This window comes from Pagrus pagrus (genome assembly GCF_965226575.1).
Source record: "Pagrus pagrus genome assembly, chromosome: 14".
Classification (NCBI taxonomy): domain Eukaryota; kingdom Metazoa; phylum Chordata; class Actinopteri; order Spariformes; family Sparidae; genus Pagrus; species Pagrus pagrus.
Window position 1 is genome coordinate 97,501 of NC_140198.1, and position 20,941 is coordinate 118,441.

The window sequence follows — 20,941 nt, forward strand, 5'->3', positions numbered from 1 at the left end:
GATCCACAGACAGACGAGCCACAGAGGAAGTGATTCAGACATGAAGCTGAAACATTGGAGCGAGGAGAAAACGAGCCACAGATCACCACAGAGTTGTCTGACCAAGTGAAAACAAAGAGCTTTCACATGCCCCACGGGGTCTTTGGAGGACACTACAGCATAAACCAACTGTATCTATAGCAACGTTAATGACGAAGCAGGTCAGTGATGATGTCAGCGAGCATCAGATGTACTCACCTGAGCGTAGTCTCTCTCTACAGCTGCTCTCTTCTGACTAAAAGTCCTGAAGACAAGAACAACAGTCAATCAACAAACACCACCAATACATCAATGAGACAATAAATAATATGTCGAAACATATACAGACAACTGTAATACAGCCTTTAAAAACTAGATGACATGAACAACACAATAACTGTTATATATATATATATATATACATACACACACACACACATATATACTATATAGTATACATGTGTGTGTATGTATGTGTGTATGTATATATATATATATATATATATATACATACACACATATATATACTATATAGTATATACAGTACTGTGCAGAAGTTTTAGGCAGGTGTGAAAAAATGCTGTTAGCTAAGAATGTTTTCAAAAATATAAATAATAATTGTTTATTTTTATCAATTTACAAAATGCAAAGTAAGCTAGCAAAAGAAAAATCTAAATCAAATCAATATTTGGTGTCACTACCTTCAAACCAGCATCAATTCTTATAGGTACACTTGCACAGTCAGGGATTTTGTAGGATTATAGTCAGTGTACGATCAACCAGTTATACCAAACATGCCATTGATCATCTATTTCACATGTAGGTTGAAACACAGTCATTAAGAAATGAAAAAAAAAAGAAACACAGACAGAAATGTAAAGATGTTCAGCTGTTTCATGTGACAATACACACACACACACACACACCAACTTAACTACTGCTGCATTCTGATCGATCAATTCTGCACTCACATGCTGACGTACATAACTTTTGCTGTTGCCATGGTTACCATATGATTTGCATAAATATATATATATTGAGATTGATTGTAAGACATTCAGCTTTTGAATTGATGCTAAAATCAGATAATCAATAAGTCCCTTGATTGGTCCATTTGTTTTCAGACGACAGTGTTTATTTTTCTGTTTCGTTGATCATTCGTCTGAACATTATATTTTCCTCGGCTGACTCCGTCCTGAATATTTCTGATGATTCACTCTGACAGACGTTTAATGTACTCTTGTACCAACCCTAACCCTTTCAGACAGATTTACTGAAGCTCTTCGTTCTCTTATCTTTTCTGCATGTTGATGCACAACGGTGAGTTTAAAGAAGCAAAATGACTTTGACACTAAACATGTCCCGTTAACATTTTAAACAGCTAACAATGTTTTTTAACAAACACAAATCATAAAATGTGCTGAGTAGTTAAAGTTATATTAATTTATTTAAATATAAATTATAATCTAAGATAAAAGAGGTCGGAGCTCTGCAGCAGAGTCACCAAACGTGTTGAGACTCGACACCTAACTGTTTGGTTTATGGCCGGGAGGTTCCCTCTCCTTCTCCTTCTCTTCCTCTGCCCTCACACTCACTTCCTGTCATTTTCTCAAACAGTTTCCAGTTTGCTGAATCATTTCTGGTCTTAGATCAGGCAGCGAGCCCTCAGTACCAGCCTCTGATGTTACTGAGCAGTCAAACATCTGGCAGCTCTCTGACCTGAACATCAGACCACGGACAGGAAGTGGAGAGCCAGCAGGCTGAAAACACGACCACATATGTGAACATCTGACTCCACTATTAAGACTTTTTATACTTTAATCTTGGATTCCAGCTGCAGATATCTGTTCTTCAATCAATCACAGGGCACCAGAAGCAGGCAGAGACACATCATTTTAATTAATCATTCGATTCTGCATCATATTGTAGATGTAACCATATTTTATAGGGATGTCCCGATCACGTTTTTTTTACCCCGATCCTGATCCGAGTCATTTAATATTTAGTATCTGCCAATACTGAGTCCTGATCCGATACTTAGCCCTAAATAATATTTTCCTAGATAATACAGCTGCATTAAGAAAAAATTACCTGCATCCAAGCTGTTCCTTAATAGGTTTTTTTATTTTGTTGAAACAAAGTAAATACTCTCATATGGCTTTTTGTTACTCTGCATATGCTATTGCAACATTGGTTTTCATTTGTTTTTTGTTTTTTAACAAAAACAACCAAGTAAACAAAGTCAGTAACTATACCCTGATCCTCTATCACAGAGATGGGCTCGTTATCCAGAGCGATGAATTCAGTGACCTTCTCTGTAATATTTTTGGCCATGTCGCTGTCTCGAGGATATCTCTCTTTCCTTTTGAAAGTATCCGCGAGTGTTTGTTGCTTCGGTGCCTTTGCCTGTATTGCTTGAGTGAACTCGTTGTGGTCCTTTGAGTGTTTGTTTTTTATGCACCGTATCAAATGTGTAGTGTTAAATGCAGCTCTTTTGTTACCAGCTTGCGAAACGGTGGTATTGCAGATGTTACATGTCGCCGTTGGACCGCTTTCGCTTTCTAATTTAAAATATTTCCACACTGCAGACATTTTATCCACAGGGTTGCCAGAGTAACGTTATGTGCGCGTCTGCGTTCTGCCACAAATTGTGCTCCGTTTACAGCTGACGTAAAAATAATCGGGTTTGGGTCCACGTTCAAAATTGCCGATCCTGATCAGTGAAACAATACCCATATCGGCCCCGATCCCGATCCCGCAGATCGGGTCGGGACATCCCTAATATTTTATTTGACGTATGGAGAAACGAATTGGACCCTTTAAATAAATGGATGTTTCAACCAACTATAAGACAGTGCAGAACAAAACTACTATTACATCTTCACATGTTCTTTATTGACTTGATAGAGCAGCAGTGTGGCCCCACATCCTACAGAAGTGGTGCATTATGGGCAGTTGGCAGCGTTGATGTCATAGTTAATTAGTGAGAAACTGAGTCTGAAAGTGTGTTTCCTCCCTGTGCTCTCTGGTGTTGGTCTTATATTTAAAGTTTAACCTTCAGCTCACCTGAGGTCGTCCAGCAGGTCGCACTCTGTCTGGTGTTTGATGTGTAATCTGCTCAGCTGCTCTGCATGAGTGTGTTTCAGCTCCTGGGTGACCCGAACCTGAAACAGATGAAAACATGAACAGAAAAAAATTAATTAAGAAAGACTCAAAGTTTACAGCTCCTTCTCTGCAGTTTGTTTTTCCATGCCTCGTATTCTACGCCTCATTCTCTACGCCTCGATCTCTACGACTCGCTCTCCGTGCCTCGTTTCTATGCCTCAATCTCTACGACTCGAACTCCGTGCCTCGTTCTCTACGCCTCGATCTCCGTGCCTCGTTCTCTACGCCTCAATCTCTACAACTCGTTCTCATGCCGCGATCTCTACAACTCGTTCTCATGCCGCGATCTCTATGTCTCGTCTCCATGCCTCATTCTCTACACCTCTTTCTCCGCAGCTCGTTCTCTACGCCTCGATCTCTACGACTCGTTCTCCGTGCCTCGTTCTCTATGCCTCAATCTCTACGACTCGATCTCCGTGCCTCGTTCTCTACGCCTCGTTCTCTATGCCTCAATCTCTACGACTCGATCTCCGTGCCTCGTTCTCTACGCCTCGATCTCCGTGCCTCGTTCTCTACGCCTCAATCTCTACAACTCGTTTTCAATGCCTCATTCTCTACACCTCTTTCTCTGCAGCTCGTTCTCTATGCCTTGTTCTCTATGACTTATTCTCCGTGCCTTGTTCTCTACGCCTCATTCTCCGCAGCTCATTCTCTATGCCTCGTTCTCTGCGGCTTGTTCTCTACGGTTCTTAAGTTTATTACATAAGAATTTAACGATTAGTCAGCTAATCAATCAGTTCATTTAACCATTTTCCAAATCACAAATATTCACTGCTCACGTTTCTGCTTTTTGTCCAATGTGAAAGAAATGTAATATTTGTAGGTTTTGAACTGTTTTGAACATTTTCTGGTGTTTTATCAACCAAATGACTAAACTAATAGATTTATAGAGAAAACAATTCATCGCCAATGACAATAATCAATAGGTTCAACTCTTAGTGGCTGAGTTCATATTTTAGTGATGAATACAGAAATCAACAGCAACGCCTCAGCTTCAGGTGAAATGGATGTATGTGGCGCTGGAGCTCACTTCACTCCTTCATTCTTTATTTATTTATTTATTTATTTATTCATGTCTCATGTCTTCAGTTAAAACATTATAAAAACTGATAAAAATGATTAACAAGAAAACAAACAACAGAATTCAGTTCAAACAGAATACAGCCGTTTGTCCTCATGTTGTGAAAGTGATCAATTATTCTGAGCAGTTTTAATGTGTTTCTTTTCTCAGAGTTTATAGTTTGAATGTTTTTAGTTTCAATGTGGTTTGTTCAGTTTCCCTTCATGCACTGCTTGTATTAATGTTTGCACGTGGGACATTGATCATTAACCAATCACATGAACAGGTCGAACATTGACTGTAGGCCCAGTTCAATAAGGAAGTGATGGTGATGAGGACTGATAGATAATCAGATCAATCTTTAGTTAAAAATATAATAATCATCAGACTGATTGATAATCAGATCAATCTTTAGTTAAGCTCTTCAACAAAGTCAAAGTGTTAAAATACAAATTTATCATAAAGCTCAAACAGGAAAAAAAAACATCTGGAAGTTTTTCTTCTCAACGGAAATTAAACTTATATATGTTAATTTAATTCATCATCAAGGTAATCAACAATTACTCTTAATTAGTTGTTGACTTTCTTATTTTAATTATAAGCACGATTAGTTGTGATAAATGCTGAAAATATACATCAATAAATCAGACTGGGTGATATTCTAAAGAAAGTATGAATATAGTTTGACTTTTAATATAAATCACCCGTTTATGATCCACCAACAGGTTTAAACAGTCGATATATATATGCTCAGCTTGTTTGTGAAATCTGATCCACAGGAACATTTTTTCACAAAGTAACAAACTTTGTTCACATTTTTATTTTTACGTTTATTTCTCGAAGTAAAACGTTTCAAACAAGTTTACTTTAAAGTTCTTAAGACTATTCTAACTTTATTTTTACTTCATTTTTTACATTTTACGGCTAACTTTGTTTTTCTTCTTTTCCCTAAAACTTATCGTACGAGGAAAAAAATGCACCAAACTATCTACAGAAATCTCTCAGTTTACAGTCAAATGGCTCCAAACATGCTGAAACAACAGAGAATACCTTTACTGCAGATTCATTTAAGAAATGTGGATCCACTTTAAAATTCGGCAAAGACAACAAACAAAATCTACATTTGGTTCGAATAAAATCTTGACTTTAGTTTTGCCTTTTCTGACATAATCACAAGCAGCAGCAGAAGCAGACTGATATTTACTTTAACTTCAGAGTTGCTCTGTGACTCTGTCGCCTGTAACTCGACACTTGTGTACCGTTATTTCTGAAACGTGTCGACATGTTTTTCATCGGTATTTATTAAACCGTCTCATCTCCAGCAGGACCCTTCGGGAGGGAGCGGGGATCGTTAACGGGCTTTTCTCTCTAAAAACTGAGGCACATGGACTTTAAAACAATTTTTTTTTAAGTTTTCTTCCTTCGCTGCACTTCAGAGACAACAGAGAATGATTAAAGTCAATCACAACAAACTGGTTCACATCTAAAGTGTGAGTTGACCGTCTAAAGCAGCCGAGCAGTAACAAAGCCAACATTTGAACCATTAAATATGCAGCAGCAGCGGCGGCGGCGGCGGCGGCAGCTCGGCGTCAAGTAACGTTAGCTTCACAAGCTACAACGGCAACACTCACCTTTCTCGGCGGGGGCTGCATCCTGATTTCTGGACATAAAAACTGACGAAAAGACGAAAGTTTCTGTGGAAAAGTTTGACAAGATGTTTGGACCAAATGCTGACAGAATCAAGATGTTTGCGTCCGGCTCAGGCGGCCATAATGAGTCCGCTAAAGAGTAAGTAGGGTCCCGTAGAAAACACTGTGGCCCCAGGGAACACAAAACACACGAGTCAAACTACACACCGTCAAACAACACACTTCCGGACACCTTTTCAAAATAAAACACAAAACACTACTTCCGTACATAGTCTTCGAAATAAAAGAGCGGACCATCCGTCAAAAACTGCTTTGAATTTCTAAAGTTTTTTTAAAGAACAAACACCAGAATGTAAAGAAAGAAAATCATGATGTTAAACACAAAGATTATTGATAATAGTTGATGAATATTTTGATTGTCTGGTGACATCACAGTTTATTGATGGGGCAGTAGTCTATAATGTCAAACACAATGATCCATCTTAATGTCTGATATTAGTAAACGGCACTTATTCTTTTAGTGTCTTTAAATCCACGAGATAAATTAAAGATTTGTTTTACTTTTTCAAGCTTGATCATGAATTACACAGAGACATTAAACTGCAATGACAGCAGCTAATAAATGTATATTTATATATCAAATAAATGCATATTCTGTTGTTATCATGTGTACTGTGAAGAGTCGGTTACAATGAGCCTATAATAAATATTCATCAGTGGTGAAAGCAGAAATAAGAGATAATAATAAAGTAATCTAAGTGTAATATGTTCCAGGTGGAGGTAAGTATTTATGAAGACAATGTATTGATCTGATCAGGATCACATAGAGACACAGGAACGTCATTATTTGAATTATTTCGTTTGTTAATTAAAATGAAATTATCTGAGATAAATTAATTAGTGTTTGTGGTGTATTAATGCTAATGAGAGACCTTATTGATCTTCACATTATTAACTCTGACAGGTTGCCCTCTAGTGGACATTTCCTGTCTACACACTCAGATCAATGGTGATGATTGATCCTCTATGGATCAATCATCACCATTGATGTTTACTTATGTTGCTGTGATTCTCTTCTGTGCATTATATTACATATTATGACATGCTGTTCCTTTCAGGAGGTCCTGAAATGAAAATTACATGTGAAGATCTTCACGTTTATATGTTTCATATAAATTAATGTGTTAAATTAAAACACTGTTAATTTTTATGGCAGTGCATTCTGGGAAGAACAGGCAGCCATCACGAGCCCAACAGCTAACTGATCAGTGGTTTGTCAGTTGGTTTGGTTTGTTTTATATTTTATTTTAAAATGTATTTATTATATTATGTGTTTACATGCTGTATTTTATATTGATCTGTTACCTATTTTATTGTTCCAATCTTTCTCTTTGCTGGGACTTTTCCATTCAAGAGGAGTAACTGTAAAGTTACACTTTCCTGCGCGGGATCAATAAAGTTTTTATGGGTTATTAGTAAGTTCTTAGAGAAAGATAGTTGTTTGTATATATTGTGCTGAGGCTGGACCCACAGCGTCAGACGACCTGAGGATGAGACTCAACAACCAACCATCTTCCTCCAGCAACTTACTCATTGTTGCTTTAATGAAAGCCATGCTAACAGGTTAGCGCAGATTAGCTAACAGGTGGAACTCACTACTCCGAAGAATCGCCACCTTATCGTGGTGGAGGGGTTTGTGTGTCCCTGTGATCCTGGGAGCTATGTTGTCTGGGGCATTAGCTCCTGGTAGGGTCTCCCAAGGCAAATTGGTCTCAGGGGAGGGACCAGACTAAGAGCGGTTCAAAATGACCCTATGAATCGGCAGTTATAGGCAAGAAGTACCTCGCCCAGTATGGGGGCACAGGGGCCCTCCCCTGGAGCCAGACCCGGGGGTGGAGCTTGCCAGCGAGCGTCTGGTGGCCAGGCCTTGGCCCATGGGGCCCGGCCCGGCTCAGCCTGAAAGAATAACGTGGGGCCGCGCCCCTGTGGACTCACCACCCGCAGGGGAGATCGATGGGGTCGGGTGCTATGTACATTGGGCAGCAGGTGAAGGGGGGGACCTGGGCGTCCTGACCCCCGGCTTCGCAGACTGGCTCTTGGTACGTGGAATGTCACCTCTCTGGTGGGGAAGGAACCAGTTGGGCTCACCTCCACGAACAGCACCGGTTCTGGAACCAAACTCCTTAAGAGGGGCTGGACTCTCTCCTTTTCCAGAGTTGCCCAGGGTGAGAGGCGCTGGGCGGGTGTGGGGATACTCACAAGCTCCCAGCTGAGCGCCACTGTGTTGGAGTTCTCCCTGAGGGATGAGAGGGTCGCCTCCATGCGACTGCAGGTAGCTGGGTGGAAGGCTCTGACTGTTGTTTGTGCGTATGTTCTCATCACAGAACTGAAAATATTCAACAAATACATCAACAGTTATATTCCTTATATTATATTCTTTATATTATATTATATTCCTTATATTACATTGTATTCCTTATATTACATTGTATTCCTTATATTATATTATATTCCCTATATTACATTATATTCCTTATATTATATTATATTCCTTATATTACATTATATTCCTTATATGATACTATATTCCTTATATTATATTATATTCCTTATATTAATTATATCAGCTGCCAGCTCGTTATTAGTCTGATAATCATAAACTGATGTTTAAAAACACAGACCAGACATCTTCATCACTATCATCTTCATCACATCATTCATCAAACTGCTTCAAACTAAACAATCTCCTGTTAAACAACATTTAATGTGTAAAAACCTGTTTTTAGTCATAAATCTGCCCACATACATCTGTGTGTGTGTGTGTGTGTGTGTGTGTGTGTGGACAGATGCAGTGGGGCAGCAGAAATCCCCTCTGGTCTGGTTGATATTATTGTCTTTGATGGATTGAGGCCCTGATAGAGGACGTACAGTAACAGAGGACAGTTTCACTTCATGAGCAGCTGTAGAGGACGAAGCACATTTGAATGAAACCTGATAATCACAAAGTCAAATGAAGGAAACAAAGACGTCTGTGAGTGTGTGTGAAATATTAAAATGAGTGCTAGAGGACACGGACTCAGTTTAAAACAGGCTCTGACCTTATTATTGAAAACTGATCACTTCATGTTCTCATCACAGAACTGAAAACATTCAACAAATACATCAACAGTTATATTCCTTATAATTTAATTGTAATCCCGCAAGGGAAATCTTTTTTTTCACTCACATTACACACAGGCACACACACTGGCAATGCCCAGGATGTGAACTAGCATTCTCTACTACTAGTCCACATCATACTTTTTTTTGGTCCGAGTGGGACTTGAACGAAGTGGAGGCTTTGGAGTCCCCAAGCCAAGTCCCTACGGACTGAGGTATTGCTCTAATATATTCCTTATATCATAATATATTCCTTATAATATACTATATTCCTTATATTATATGATATTCCTTGTATTATATTCCTTATATTATTTTATATTCCTTATATTATATGATATTCCTTGTATTATATTCCTTATATTATTTTATATTCCTTATATTATTTTATATTCCGTATCTTATATTATATTCCTTATATTATATTGTAGTGCAGGAGGACACTGGCTCTGACTTTGTGTCTGTGTTTGGGTTCATGTGTTTACAGAAGTTTAATAAAAGTTCACTTTGTGACCAACTGCAGTCACATCACAACATGATGACATAAAGTCACAATGTGTTTTAACACGTATGACCTTTTAAAAGAGTTGGGTTTTCTGTCCTCTGATTGGATCTCTGAGGTCATATGACGAGCCACTGCCTCTTTCGCCCATGTATCAAGTTTCCAGGAAGTTAATTACTCTTCCTGAGCACTTTTCAAAATAAAAAGATTTCTTACGACGACAGTCAGAATCAGCAAACACCAGCTGAAACACAGTGTGTGTGTCCTCGGCAACAGACACACAATCACAGTTCACACAGTCAGATAATGTAACTCAGTACATTTACTTGTACTGTGCTTGACTATTTCAATTTTCTGCTACTTTACACTTCCATTGCACCACATTTAAGAGGAAAATATTCTACTTTTTGCTCCATTACATTTATTTGATCACTTTAGTTACTAGCTACTTTACAGATTACATGATGCATCAGAGCCAAAGTAGCACATTTTTAAATTAATTGATTTTATCATCGCTCAGATTAAAACAGTGATTGTGATAATCAGCTGACTCACAGTATACAGTTTATACATACATGTAAATATATGGATCAATTACTTTAAGGTACTTTAATAATTTTACTCGAGTACTATTCAAATTGGTGACTTTCAACAGAGTAATATTTTATCACCATATCTTTACTTTCACTGAAATTTACGACTGTTGAATTCTTCTATTAGCTGTTCACACTGTTCATACACGAGAGGAACAACATGTTCATGTAAGTGCCACACGGTGGAGCCATATCACAGTGTGTGCTTTTATTTTGAAGGAAACAGACCCGGTGTTTCTCTGCGGCACTTTGTTGTTTAACTTGACGGAAGTGTCATGTTACAGGTCGAGCTGTGGCCGCGTTCCAACAGGAGACATACCAGGCTGTTCACACTGCTGCTGCTTACTGAGCAGGACGACAACCTACCGCTAGTTCACGGTAGCTAACGCTAGCTCACGGTAGTTAATTTTCACGTAGTGGTTGTACAGGATGTCTACGTGGCGCAGGCTGCACGTGAAGGTGCGCACAGCTCGAGCTTTATTGACGTCCAGGCGGGAGACTCGACTTCATACATGGCCGTTAAATCAAAGCCTGAGCTCAGGCACAGCTCTGCGGGGAGACTTCTTCAAAGGTGGGGACTCAATGCTAACGAGCTTCATGTCCACAGCTCCATGAATGAGTTAATGATTTAATGACAGCCTCATGTATGAGACTCAATGTCTGATGAACGGGTGAGGGTTATGTTAGGGTTATGAGGACAGTTTACCATTAAGGTTAGGGCTACGAAGGTTAGGGCTACGAAGGTTAGGGTTAGGGTCATGAGGGTTAGGTTCATGAGGGTTAGGGTCATGATGGTTAGGTTCATGAGGGTTAGGGTCATGATGGTTAGGTTCATGATGGTTAGGTTCATAATGGTTAGGGTCATGAGGGTTAGGTTCATGATGGTTAGGTTCATAATGGTTAGGGTTAGGGTCATGATGGTTAGGTTCATGATGGTTAGGGTTAGGGTCATGATGGTTAGGGTCATGATGGTTAGGTTCATGAGGGTTAGGGTCATGAGGGTTAGGGTCATGATGGTTAGGTTCATGATGGTTAGGTTCATAATGGTTAGGGTCATGAGGGTTAGGTTCATGATGGTTAGGTTCATAATGGTTAGGGTTAGGTTCATGATGGTTAGGGTTAGGGTCATGATGGTTAGGGTCATGAGGGTTAGGGTCATGAGGGTTAGGGTCATGATGGTTAGGTTCATGATGGTTAGGTTCATAATGGTTAGGGTTAGGGTCATGATGGTTAGGTTCATGATGGTTAGGGTCATGATGGTTAGGTTCATGATGGTTAGGGTTAGGGTCATGATGGTTAGGGTCATGAGGGTTAGGGTCATGATGGTTAGGTTCATGAGGGTTAGGTTCATGATGGTTAGGTTCATAATGGTTAGGGTTAGGGTCATGATGGTTAGGTTCATGATGGTTAGGGTTAGGGTCATGATGGTTAGGGTCATGATGGTTAGGTTCATGAGGGTTAGGTTCATGAGGGTTAGGGTCATGAGGGTTAGGTTCATGAGGGTTAGGTTCATGAGGGTTAGGGTCATGAGGGTTAGGTTCATGATGGTTAGGGTCATGAGGGTTAGGTTCATGATGGTTAGGGTCATGATGGTTAGGTTCATGAGGGTTAGGTTCATGATGGTTAGGGTTAGGGTCATGATGGTTAGGTTCATGATGGTTAGGGTCATGATGGTTAGGTTCATGATGGTTAGGGTCATGATGGTTAGGGTCATGAGGGTTAGGTTCATGATGGTTAGGGTTAGGGTCATGAGGGTTAGGTTCATGATGGTTAGGGTTAGGGTCATGATGGTTAGGGTCATGATGGTTAGGTTCATGATGGTTAGCAATGCAAACTTTTACAGTGGTATTTAAAGCTAGCCCATTGAGATGGAGGTCAGCTGTATAAATATTTTCAAATATGTGAGTTATTATATGGGCTGAATTGTAGATTTGTATCTAAATTTTTAGAAAATATCTGAAGTTGGTGGTAGGTGAATATCTGCCGAATAATGATGAAGAGGAGTAAAGTTTGTGTTTTTGTGAATGAGATCTGGAAGCCCAGCTGGCAGCTATGAGGCAGAAGGCTGCGGATGCTCTGCCGGGGAGCAGCTGGAGCCCCCTGGAGGTCAACCCGAACCTCCCACCGGAGAGGGCCGACATCGTGATCGTGGGAGGCGGGGTGGTGGGCTGGTCCATCGCCTACTGGCTGAAGCAGAAGGAGAGGGTCCGAGGGGCCGTCAGAGTGGTGGTGGTGGAGAAGGACCCCACGGTGAGGACCGAATAGAACATTCTGTGTGTGTGTCTATATATAAATATATGTATTTATATATATATTAAATATTTGGTTGGATAAAGCATGTATATGCAGGACTGTAGAAGAACAACAAGTGTCAGTGAGTTGCTCACGTTCACAGCAGCTCAGTGACAATAATAATGTGTGTGTGTGTGTGTGTGTGTTTTTCATGCATGTGTGTGCATGTGCAGTACTCCCAGGCCTCCACTGTGTTATCAGCTGGAGGGATCAGACAGCAGTTCTCTCTACCTGAGAACATCCACCTGTCTCTGGCTTCTGCAGACTTCATGAGGAACATCAATGTACGTCCTGCTGAGCCATGTTATGATCACCTGTGTGTTTCCTGTCAGGACCACCTGGGCGTGCTGTCATTGATTAACTGTGATTGATTACCTGTGTGTCAGGACCACCTGGGCGTGCTGAACGAGGACCCGATCGACCTCCAGTTCAACCAGTCGGGTTACCTGTTCTTGGCCAGTGAGCAGGTGGCTCACATCATGGAGGAGAACTACAGCATACAGAGGTGTCAGTCATCACTACAGCTGATAATCACTTCCTGTCCAGTTATTGATCAATCATTGATTGATTGATTGTCCTGCAGGAGTGCTGGAGCAAAAGTGTGTCTTCTGTCTGCGACTCAACTGAAGGACAAGTTTCCATGGATCAATACAGACGGCGTGGTGCTCGCTTCATACGGTCAGTGCACGTCATAATCAATCACTACTTCTGTATAATCAATCAGACTGATAATATGTTCTCGTGTTTCTGTGTAGGAATGATAACTATTTAACTTATTAACAGTAACTATCTAAATATAAGTGTCATATTCTCACCAAATACAGTATTTTAAATCTTCAAAATCTAATAATGCACACAAATGTATGCCTGCTGTTTAAAATCATCCATAATGCTGCTGCTCCTCCTTTGAAAAAAATGGTTACACTCTGCTCAGAAAAAACAACAAGAGCTACACGATCAGTTACTAGGGGAGAGTGCAGTATTCCTAAACGCAGGACTTCATTTGGTAAATCATCTTTTTCTTTTGTTGCCACAAATCAATGGAACACACTTCCAACAGAGCTGATTACATGTGCAGATTTTAAAACGTTTTCATGTCACACAAAACGCTGGATGCTGTCACAGCAAACTTGTAGACATTTGTAAGCGTGTGTGTGTGTGTATTCGATGGGGGGTATATTTGTTTATAAAAGTTGGCGGGAGGGGGGTAATTTGTTTTGAATTGTTTTAATTTTAGTGTTATGGGAATGTGTGTATTCATAACTTTGTAAATTTAGTAACTGTTTTTAATTTATTGTATGTTCCATCTACCTGCCCAGGGACTACGGGTGGAAAATAGCAACTTGCTAAAACCCGGTGCAATGCATCTCTCCTTGTTATATGTAGGGTTAATGTTTTATTGTGCACTGTCCCTGTTCAAATAAAAGAAATAATAAGTTTTAATGTAGAAACAACAGTAACTGTTCAGTGTCTCAGGTTTGGAGAACGAGGGCTGGTTGGACTGTTGGACTTGGCTGAACGCTGCTGTTGATGTTTAAATGTATTGATTCATTTAAATGTGATATATGAACATTTAACTAACAGCAATAACTGTTTAATGTCTCAGGTTTGGAAAACGAGGGCTGGTTCGACCCCTGGACTCTGCTGAACGCCTTCAGGAGGAAAGCAGTCTCTATGGGAGTGTTTCAGTGCTGTGGAGAGGTCACAGGTTGGTTCTGACCACTGACCTCATGATGGAGCTTTCTGTTAAAATGTGACTTATTTCACTGGAGCTTCACATTCCTCTAACACACACAGCCAACATCAGGTTTTATAAACTCTTCATGTGTTTCGTGTGTAAAAATGTAAATCTGTAAAGTAACTAAAACATGGTGATCAGTCAATTTTATAATATTTACATGTTGTTGGAGTTTGTTCTGTTAAAGGTTAGGGTTAGGTCTAATGATACAAGAACAGATCAGAAGGCTCATCAATAAACAGGACTCAGGTCTGTTAACTGACCTCCAGAATTTAACAGCATTTTAAGTCAGAATTATAAAACTGAACTTTTCTTTCACTTAAACGGGTGTTTTTTAAATGTAGTTTGGTTTAGTTTTTACTTGACATGCTGTTAAAACATCAAACAGGTTTACACAGTCTGCTACCACGGAGCGTTGATATCAATTATTGATCAGTTGTGAATGTGTAAATAAATATTAATTATTGATCAGTTCTGATTGGCTGATATCAATATTTCCTCCACAGATTTTAAACACTCGACTAACGTGGTGACGACGGCGGACGGTGAACGTCTTCCTGTCAGGAGAATACAATCTGTCAAAGTAAGTAAAGTAACTGAGTACGTTTACTCTTAATACTGTACTGAAGTATTTCCCTTTAATGCTGCTTTTTATTTTTACTCCACTACATGTCAGAAAGAAGTATTTCTACTTCACTACAAGTATCAGATTACTTGAGTTACACAAAGATTTTAATATGAAACAGTGTGTGATGATTTTATTATAATTTAGTTTATTTCTATTTATCGTGTTTGTGTGGTCGTCAGGTTATTTAATTTCGTTGTCTGGATTGATCGTTTGTTTTGATTTGTGTAAACATAAATAACAGTTATTATTTATAAACAGGTCATTGAATAGAATCATAAACAATAAATCTTTAATCTGAAATAAACTAAACTTCTGTAAATCAAATCAGCTCGACATCAACCAACAATACTCTGATTACTGTTACTCTGATACTTTAAGTATGTCAGTACTTTGTATTTTTGCTCAAGAAGGGTTTGAATGCAGGACTTCAACTTGAGTATTTTTACCCTGTAGTACTAGTAGTTGTACTTCAGTAAAGTACCTGTAGTAACAGTATATTGATGTATATGATTGGATTTGTATGTGTTGTTGAACATTGATGTATTGATCAGGTACAGATGCCTAACAGTCTGGAGTATCAGCCCGTTGAGTGTGCAATCGTGGTGAACGCTGCCGGAGCGTTTTCTGGTAAACTGGTGGACATGTTGGGAAAGGGCTTCGCTCCTGAAAACACCATCGCTGGACTTCCACTTCCTGTTGAACCTCGAAAAAGGTCCATTAACTGAAGTTGTTTTTCTTTTACATGAACGACTGAGGAGCCGTTTCCTTTAGAGAGCCGCAGCGCCTCCTACAGGTCACTTCGTTAATGTTCTAACAGTTAACGGTGTCGACTGCTTTAATTTGAAGGGTTTTACTTCTTATGTGGCCATTTTGAAACATACTGGTTAAACTGGGCTGTGAGTGGTTTCACTGGTCTCCCAGTGAGGACGTGAACCCACTCAAACACACACTGATGATACAAGAGCAGATCAGAAGGCTCATCAATAAACAGGACTCGGGTCAGTTCTGACGTCGGGTTCGACTGAAGCAGAATTATATTCGAATGTCACTCTGACGTGGAAATGATCGTACCTGTGTGTGAATCAGGTGTGTGTACAGTGTGTTATATGATGTCATGTTTCAGGTATGTGTATGTGGTCCACTGTCCTGACGGTCCAGGTCTGGACACACCCTTCCTCATTGATTATTCTGGAGTTTACTTCAGACGAGAAGGGTTAGGAGGAAACTTCATCACCGGGAGGTCACCAGAGGAGGTCTGACACACTCTGAGGCGGCTTCATCAATACTTCAATCAATCACAATCAAGAGTTTATAGAGTTTTATCGATATTTTTATCAATTATTATAAAAGGTTGATGTATTTCTTCCCTGTGGGTCGGTTCAGTCAGAGGAGCCCAACACCAGGAACCTGGACGTGGACCATCCATTCTTTGAAGACAAAGTTTGGCCCAGTTTGGCTCATCGAGTTCCAGCCTTTGAGAAACTGAAGGTACAGATGAGATATATTGATCTATGATTGATCAGTAACAAAGTTTTCTTTGTTTCTCTGACTGGTTATTATTTAACAAGTGTTGGTCCACTTCATTAATACAGCAGAGTGTCAGGACCGTGAGCAGGACCTTGAGCAGGACCACACACAGCTGATGGTTTTCAGATAAAAGTTGTAGTTGAACAGCTTCATCACTAGATGGCACTGAGTCCTACACATTGGACCTTCAGTGACAATAAGTCTCAGTACTAATGATCAGATTAATGTTGATGTTCTGTCTTTCTCCCTCAGGTGACGAGTGCCTGGGCTGGTTACTATGACTACAACACATTTGATCAGAACGGGATCATCGGTATCCACCCTCTGATCAATAACATGTACTTTGCGACTGGGTTTAGTGGTCATGGCCTGCAGCACTCCCCTGCTGTGGGTCGAGCTGTTGCAGAACTCATCCTGGACGGGAACTTTCAAACTCTGGACCTGAGCAGACTCGGCTTCAGGCGCATCCTGGCGCAGGAACCCATGATGGAGAGGAACATCGTATAGAACCGAACATCGAGAACATCACATGTAGCATGACTTCTCAAAGTCCAGACCGACTGGTCCACATCTGGACCAGACAGCTGCTCGGTCCTGACCAGAAGGCCATGATGGAGAGGAACATCGTCCAGAGGAAGCAGAACCTGGACTCGTCTAATTCACACTGTTGCCACCTTATCACAACTCTTATTTTGATATTAATGAAGATTATTCTTCCTGTGATAAGATTGTTACTCACTGATAGTAACTATACTCAGTTACTTTGTCCTGACTGAATGAATCTGTTTGATCACGATGATGAAGTCAATCTTCACACTGCTGATAGATTAATCAATATTATCAATACGTCATCATTTATCAGCTGATTGTTCATGTGTAAAAATGTCACCAGTTACTACCTCACAAAAATACTTTAGTACAGTACTTGAGTAAATGTACTTTGTTGTTGTTCATACATCGTTGAATCATGTGTCAGCAACGTGTGATCGACGCGTGAACGGCGCGCGATCGACGTCTGAATGGTGCATGATCGACATGTGAACGGTGCGTGAACACGTGACCGGCGTGTGATCGGCGCATGATCGACGTGTGATCGACTCTTGACCGACGTGTGAACGGTGCGTGATCGATGCGTGAACAACACGTGATCAGCGTGTGATCGACGCGCGGACGACGTGTTAACGGCACGTGAACGACGCATGATCTACGTGTGAACGACATGTGATTGACGTGTGAACGGCGTTAGGGGCTCTGTTTGGTTTCGAGATATTTCACCTTATATGTTGTTTCAATTGTTTCAGGTTTTTCAGGTGTTCCAGGTGTTTTCAGTTGTTTCAGGTGTTTTCAGTTGTTTTCAGTTGTTTCAGGTGTTTCCAGTTGTTTTCAGGTGTTCCAGGTGTTTCCAGTTGTTTCAGGTGTTTCCAGTTGTTTTCAGTTGTTTCAGGTGTTTTCAGTTTTTTCAGGTGTTTTCAGTTTTTTCAGGTGTTTCCAGTTGTTTTCAGTTGTTTCAGGTGTTTTCAGAATCAGAATTCCTATATTTGTCCCGCAAATGTGGAAATTTCTTAGTCACAGCAGCCAAAGGACAGTGTCACACTTAAACAATAATAAAAAGTAAAAAAATAAACAATATAATAAGAGATAAGAAATAGAATTTAACTCGTATATACATAGTATCTACAATATGAACTTGGTATACTGTACTTATAATATGAACAGTGTAAGTATAAACAGTTTGGTATTTTTATTTACAAACAATAAATAATAAATATGGGTATTAAAAATTGTACAATTTCCAGTTGTTTCAGGTGTTCCAGGTGCTTTCAGTTGTTTCAGGTGTTTCAGTTGTTTCAGGTGTTCCAGGTGTTTTCAGTTGTTTCAGGTGTTTTCAGTTCTTTCAGTTCTTTCAGGTGTTCCAGGTGTTTCCAGTTGTTTCAGGTGTTTCCAGTTGTTTTAAGGTGTTTCAGTTGTTTCAGGTGTTTCAGTTTTTGGTTGTTCAGCAGCCTTTTTTTTTCATATTTTTAGATGAAGCATCAACATGTTTCAGTCCAAACTAAATGTATTTAAGTGAAGAGATTAAATTAAACATGTTTTCACTGTAGATGACGTCTGTAACTGAACCATCATTAATAATAATCACAGTAAAAATACTCATATCATGTTCTTAATAAAAACAGCTGATGTCGGCCCAATTCAAGATTCATACTGTGATTAATGAGCTGCATGAATATTAAAGACGTCTGATGGTCTGAACTGTACTCAAGTACTCTGAACTGTACTCTGAACTGTACTTGAGTACTCTGAACTGCACTGTGAACTGTACTTGAGTACTCGAGTAAATGTAATTTTAACTGAGTAACTCGAGGTTTATTTGATTTGTTTTATGAACCTCGCACGTTCTTCATGTCTGAGGTTCATGTGAAAGTAGAAGTTCAGTGTTAAAGATTCTGATCACTCTGATGATGACCCAGATATTCAAGTCAAACATTTAAAGACAGAAAAATCAAAGTGAGTGTTGGTGAAAAGCTAAATAATGTTTCTGTTGAAGTGACACTTAAATCCACTCACACTCGTGACAAGTTAAACATCAGCTAAGCTAAGCTAAGATGCTGTTGGCAACGGCTACATATTTACAGACATAAGAGTGGTTCCGATTTTCTCATCTAAATATCAGCCAGAATGAAAAAACTCTCCCTGAGTGAACAGACGCGACTCCAACACTCAGAAAAATATGAGCTTATTTCACAAAATGTTGAACTTTTCCTTTAAAGAAGACGCGATGATCATTTTCAGCTTCACACGTGCCTGTCTCTTTAAGGCCCCCTCCTCTGATTGGTCAGCTCACACAGGCCTGAGTCAGCACCGCTCACCGTGTCTCCCGTAGCTTCACTTCAACCATGAAGTCACCACAAGAACCTGACACACACACACACACACACACACACACACACAGTCCAGACAGACTGGGAGGAGCCACATTAGCAACATAGAATAGAATCTTTATTTTGTCAGTTATCTTTACACACCTAGCTACACACTGCAAACTAGGAGCAGTGGGCTGCAATGTCAGGAGGTTTCGGTGCCTTGCTCAAGGGCACCTCGGCAGTAACACAGGGCTAAGTTACAGTTACTTAGTTACTGACAGTGGTCCTGAGCAGCCTGGAGACAGACGGTTACGTTAGACAGCAGATATTACATGTGGAGTGCCGCAGGGTTCAATAGTTGGACCAAAATTATTCATTATGTATATAAACAACATCTGTCATGTGTCCAACATTTTAAAATATGTAATTTTTGCTGACGACACCAATATTTTCTGTACAGATGACTGTTTACAGAGGTTAATGGAGAAGGTGTCAGTAGAATTAGGTAAATTGAAATTGTGGTTTGATGCAAATAAGCTATCTTTGAATGTGAAAAAAAACAAATGTATGATTTTTGGAAATCGCAAAACCCACTTAACAACTCAAGTAAACTTAAGGATAGAGGAGATGGAACTAGAAAGAGTATATGAAAACACATTTTTAGGAGTAAGGATAGACCACAAATTCAGTTGGAAACCACAGGTGAACCAAGTCAGATCCAAAATTTCCAGAAGCATCGGTGTGATGAACAAAGTCAAACACCTTCTAAACTTCAGATCTATGAACCTCCTTTACTGCACCTTGATTCTGCCATATTTAACTTACTGTGTTGAGATATGGGGTAATGCCTGAAAAACTACGCTACAGACAGTATGCACAGTGCAAAAAAAAGCAATAAGAATAGTAAATAATGTTGGTTTTTATGATCATACCAATTCACTATTTATAAAGACAAAAACACTTAAATTCATAGACTTGGTAGACCAGAAAACTGCATTACTCATGTACAAATCCAGAAATAACCTGCTTCCTTCCAACATACAATCCATGTTCAAAGAGAGGGGGGGGTTACGCCCTCAGAAACAAAGTAAATTGGAAACAGCCCGTCTACAATACAGATATAAAAGCAGGTGCATTTCTGTTTGTGGCGTGAAGTTATGGAAAGCATTACCTGATGAACTAAAATACAGTAAGAATGTGCTAATATTTAAAAAAAGGTACAAAGATATGACGATAGATAAATACAGACTTGCTCCTGGGTAACCAAACAATGGAGAGCAATGAGTATTATAATTATAACTACTTGTGAAAAAATAGATGTATGTATGTATGTTTGTATCTATGTATGTGAATGTATAATATATCTAAGCATGTACTGTGTGTGTAGGTGTATTTGTGATGCATATGTTTGTACGTAGGTATGTATATGCTTCTTGTTTTGATTGATATGTAAGAAAAGGGGGGGCTATATATCAGCTGAGGCTTCCGCCCCTATCCTTTGGTTGTGACCAATACATTTCATTTATTCATTCATTCATTCATTCATTCATACTTTAAGTTACAGTTACTTAGTTACTGACAGTGGTCCTGAGCAGCTCGTCATTCTGATGCTAATGTGAGGCAGCCTGCAGGTTGGAGGGGGAGGGGACCACAAGTCTTTGTGACGCCTCAAATCCAAAAGTTCTCTGGCTGAAAACAAAAACAGCATGAAGCAGCAGCCTCCACCACTACAGCCTCCACCACCAGAGC

The 20,941-nt window shown here is 39.7% G+C and overlaps 2 protein-coding genes across 3 annotated transcripts in view; one reads left to right on the forward strand and one right to left on the reverse strand.

The window, feature by feature from the left end:
- The window catches only part of LOC311269725 (F-BAR and double SH3 domains protein 2-like), a 31,146-nt gene extending 25,066 nt beyond the window's left edge, over window positions 1-6,080 (reverse strand). The window contains exons 1-3 of the mRNA XM_084374070.1: window positions 5,875-6,080; window positions 3,085-3,182; window positions 238-283 (exon numbers count right to left, since the gene is read on the reverse strand). Of these exons, the coding sequence (XP_084230196.1) occupies window positions 238-283; window positions 3,085-3,182; window positions 5,875-5,895 (165 nt within the window). The 5' untranslated portion in view covers window positions 5,896-6,080. The remainder of the gene's footprint in view (window positions 1-237; window positions 284-3,084; window positions 3,183-5,874) is intronic.
- A 4,357-nt stretch (window positions 6,081-10,437) lies between these two features.
- foxred1 (FAD-dependent oxidoreductase domain containing 1) lies at window positions 10,438-18,521 on the forward strand. Of its 2 annotated transcripts, XR_014624151.1 has the most exons (12): window positions 10,438-10,717; window positions 12,176-12,396; window positions 12,612-12,722; window positions 12,825-12,943; window positions 13,022-13,116; window positions 14,045-14,146; window positions 14,683-14,759; window positions 15,356-15,516; window positions 15,928-16,057; window positions 16,188-16,292; window positions 16,584-17,746; window positions 17,843-18,521. XR_014624151.1 is itself a non-coding variant. In XM_084374243.1 (11 exons), exons 1-11 carry the CDS (start codon window positions 10,576-10,578, stop codon window positions 16,836-16,838), a joined length of 1,518 nt encoding a protein of 505 aa, XP_084230369.1. In that variant the 5' UTR covers window positions 10,438-10,575; the 3' UTR covers window positions 16,839-18,521. The 2 variants fall into 2 exon arrangements, 1 of the variants encoding a protein (XP_084230369.1); XM_084374243.1 differs by having other exon boundaries at window positions 16,584-18,521.
- Window positions 18,522-20,941: the final 2,420 nt, after the last annotated feature.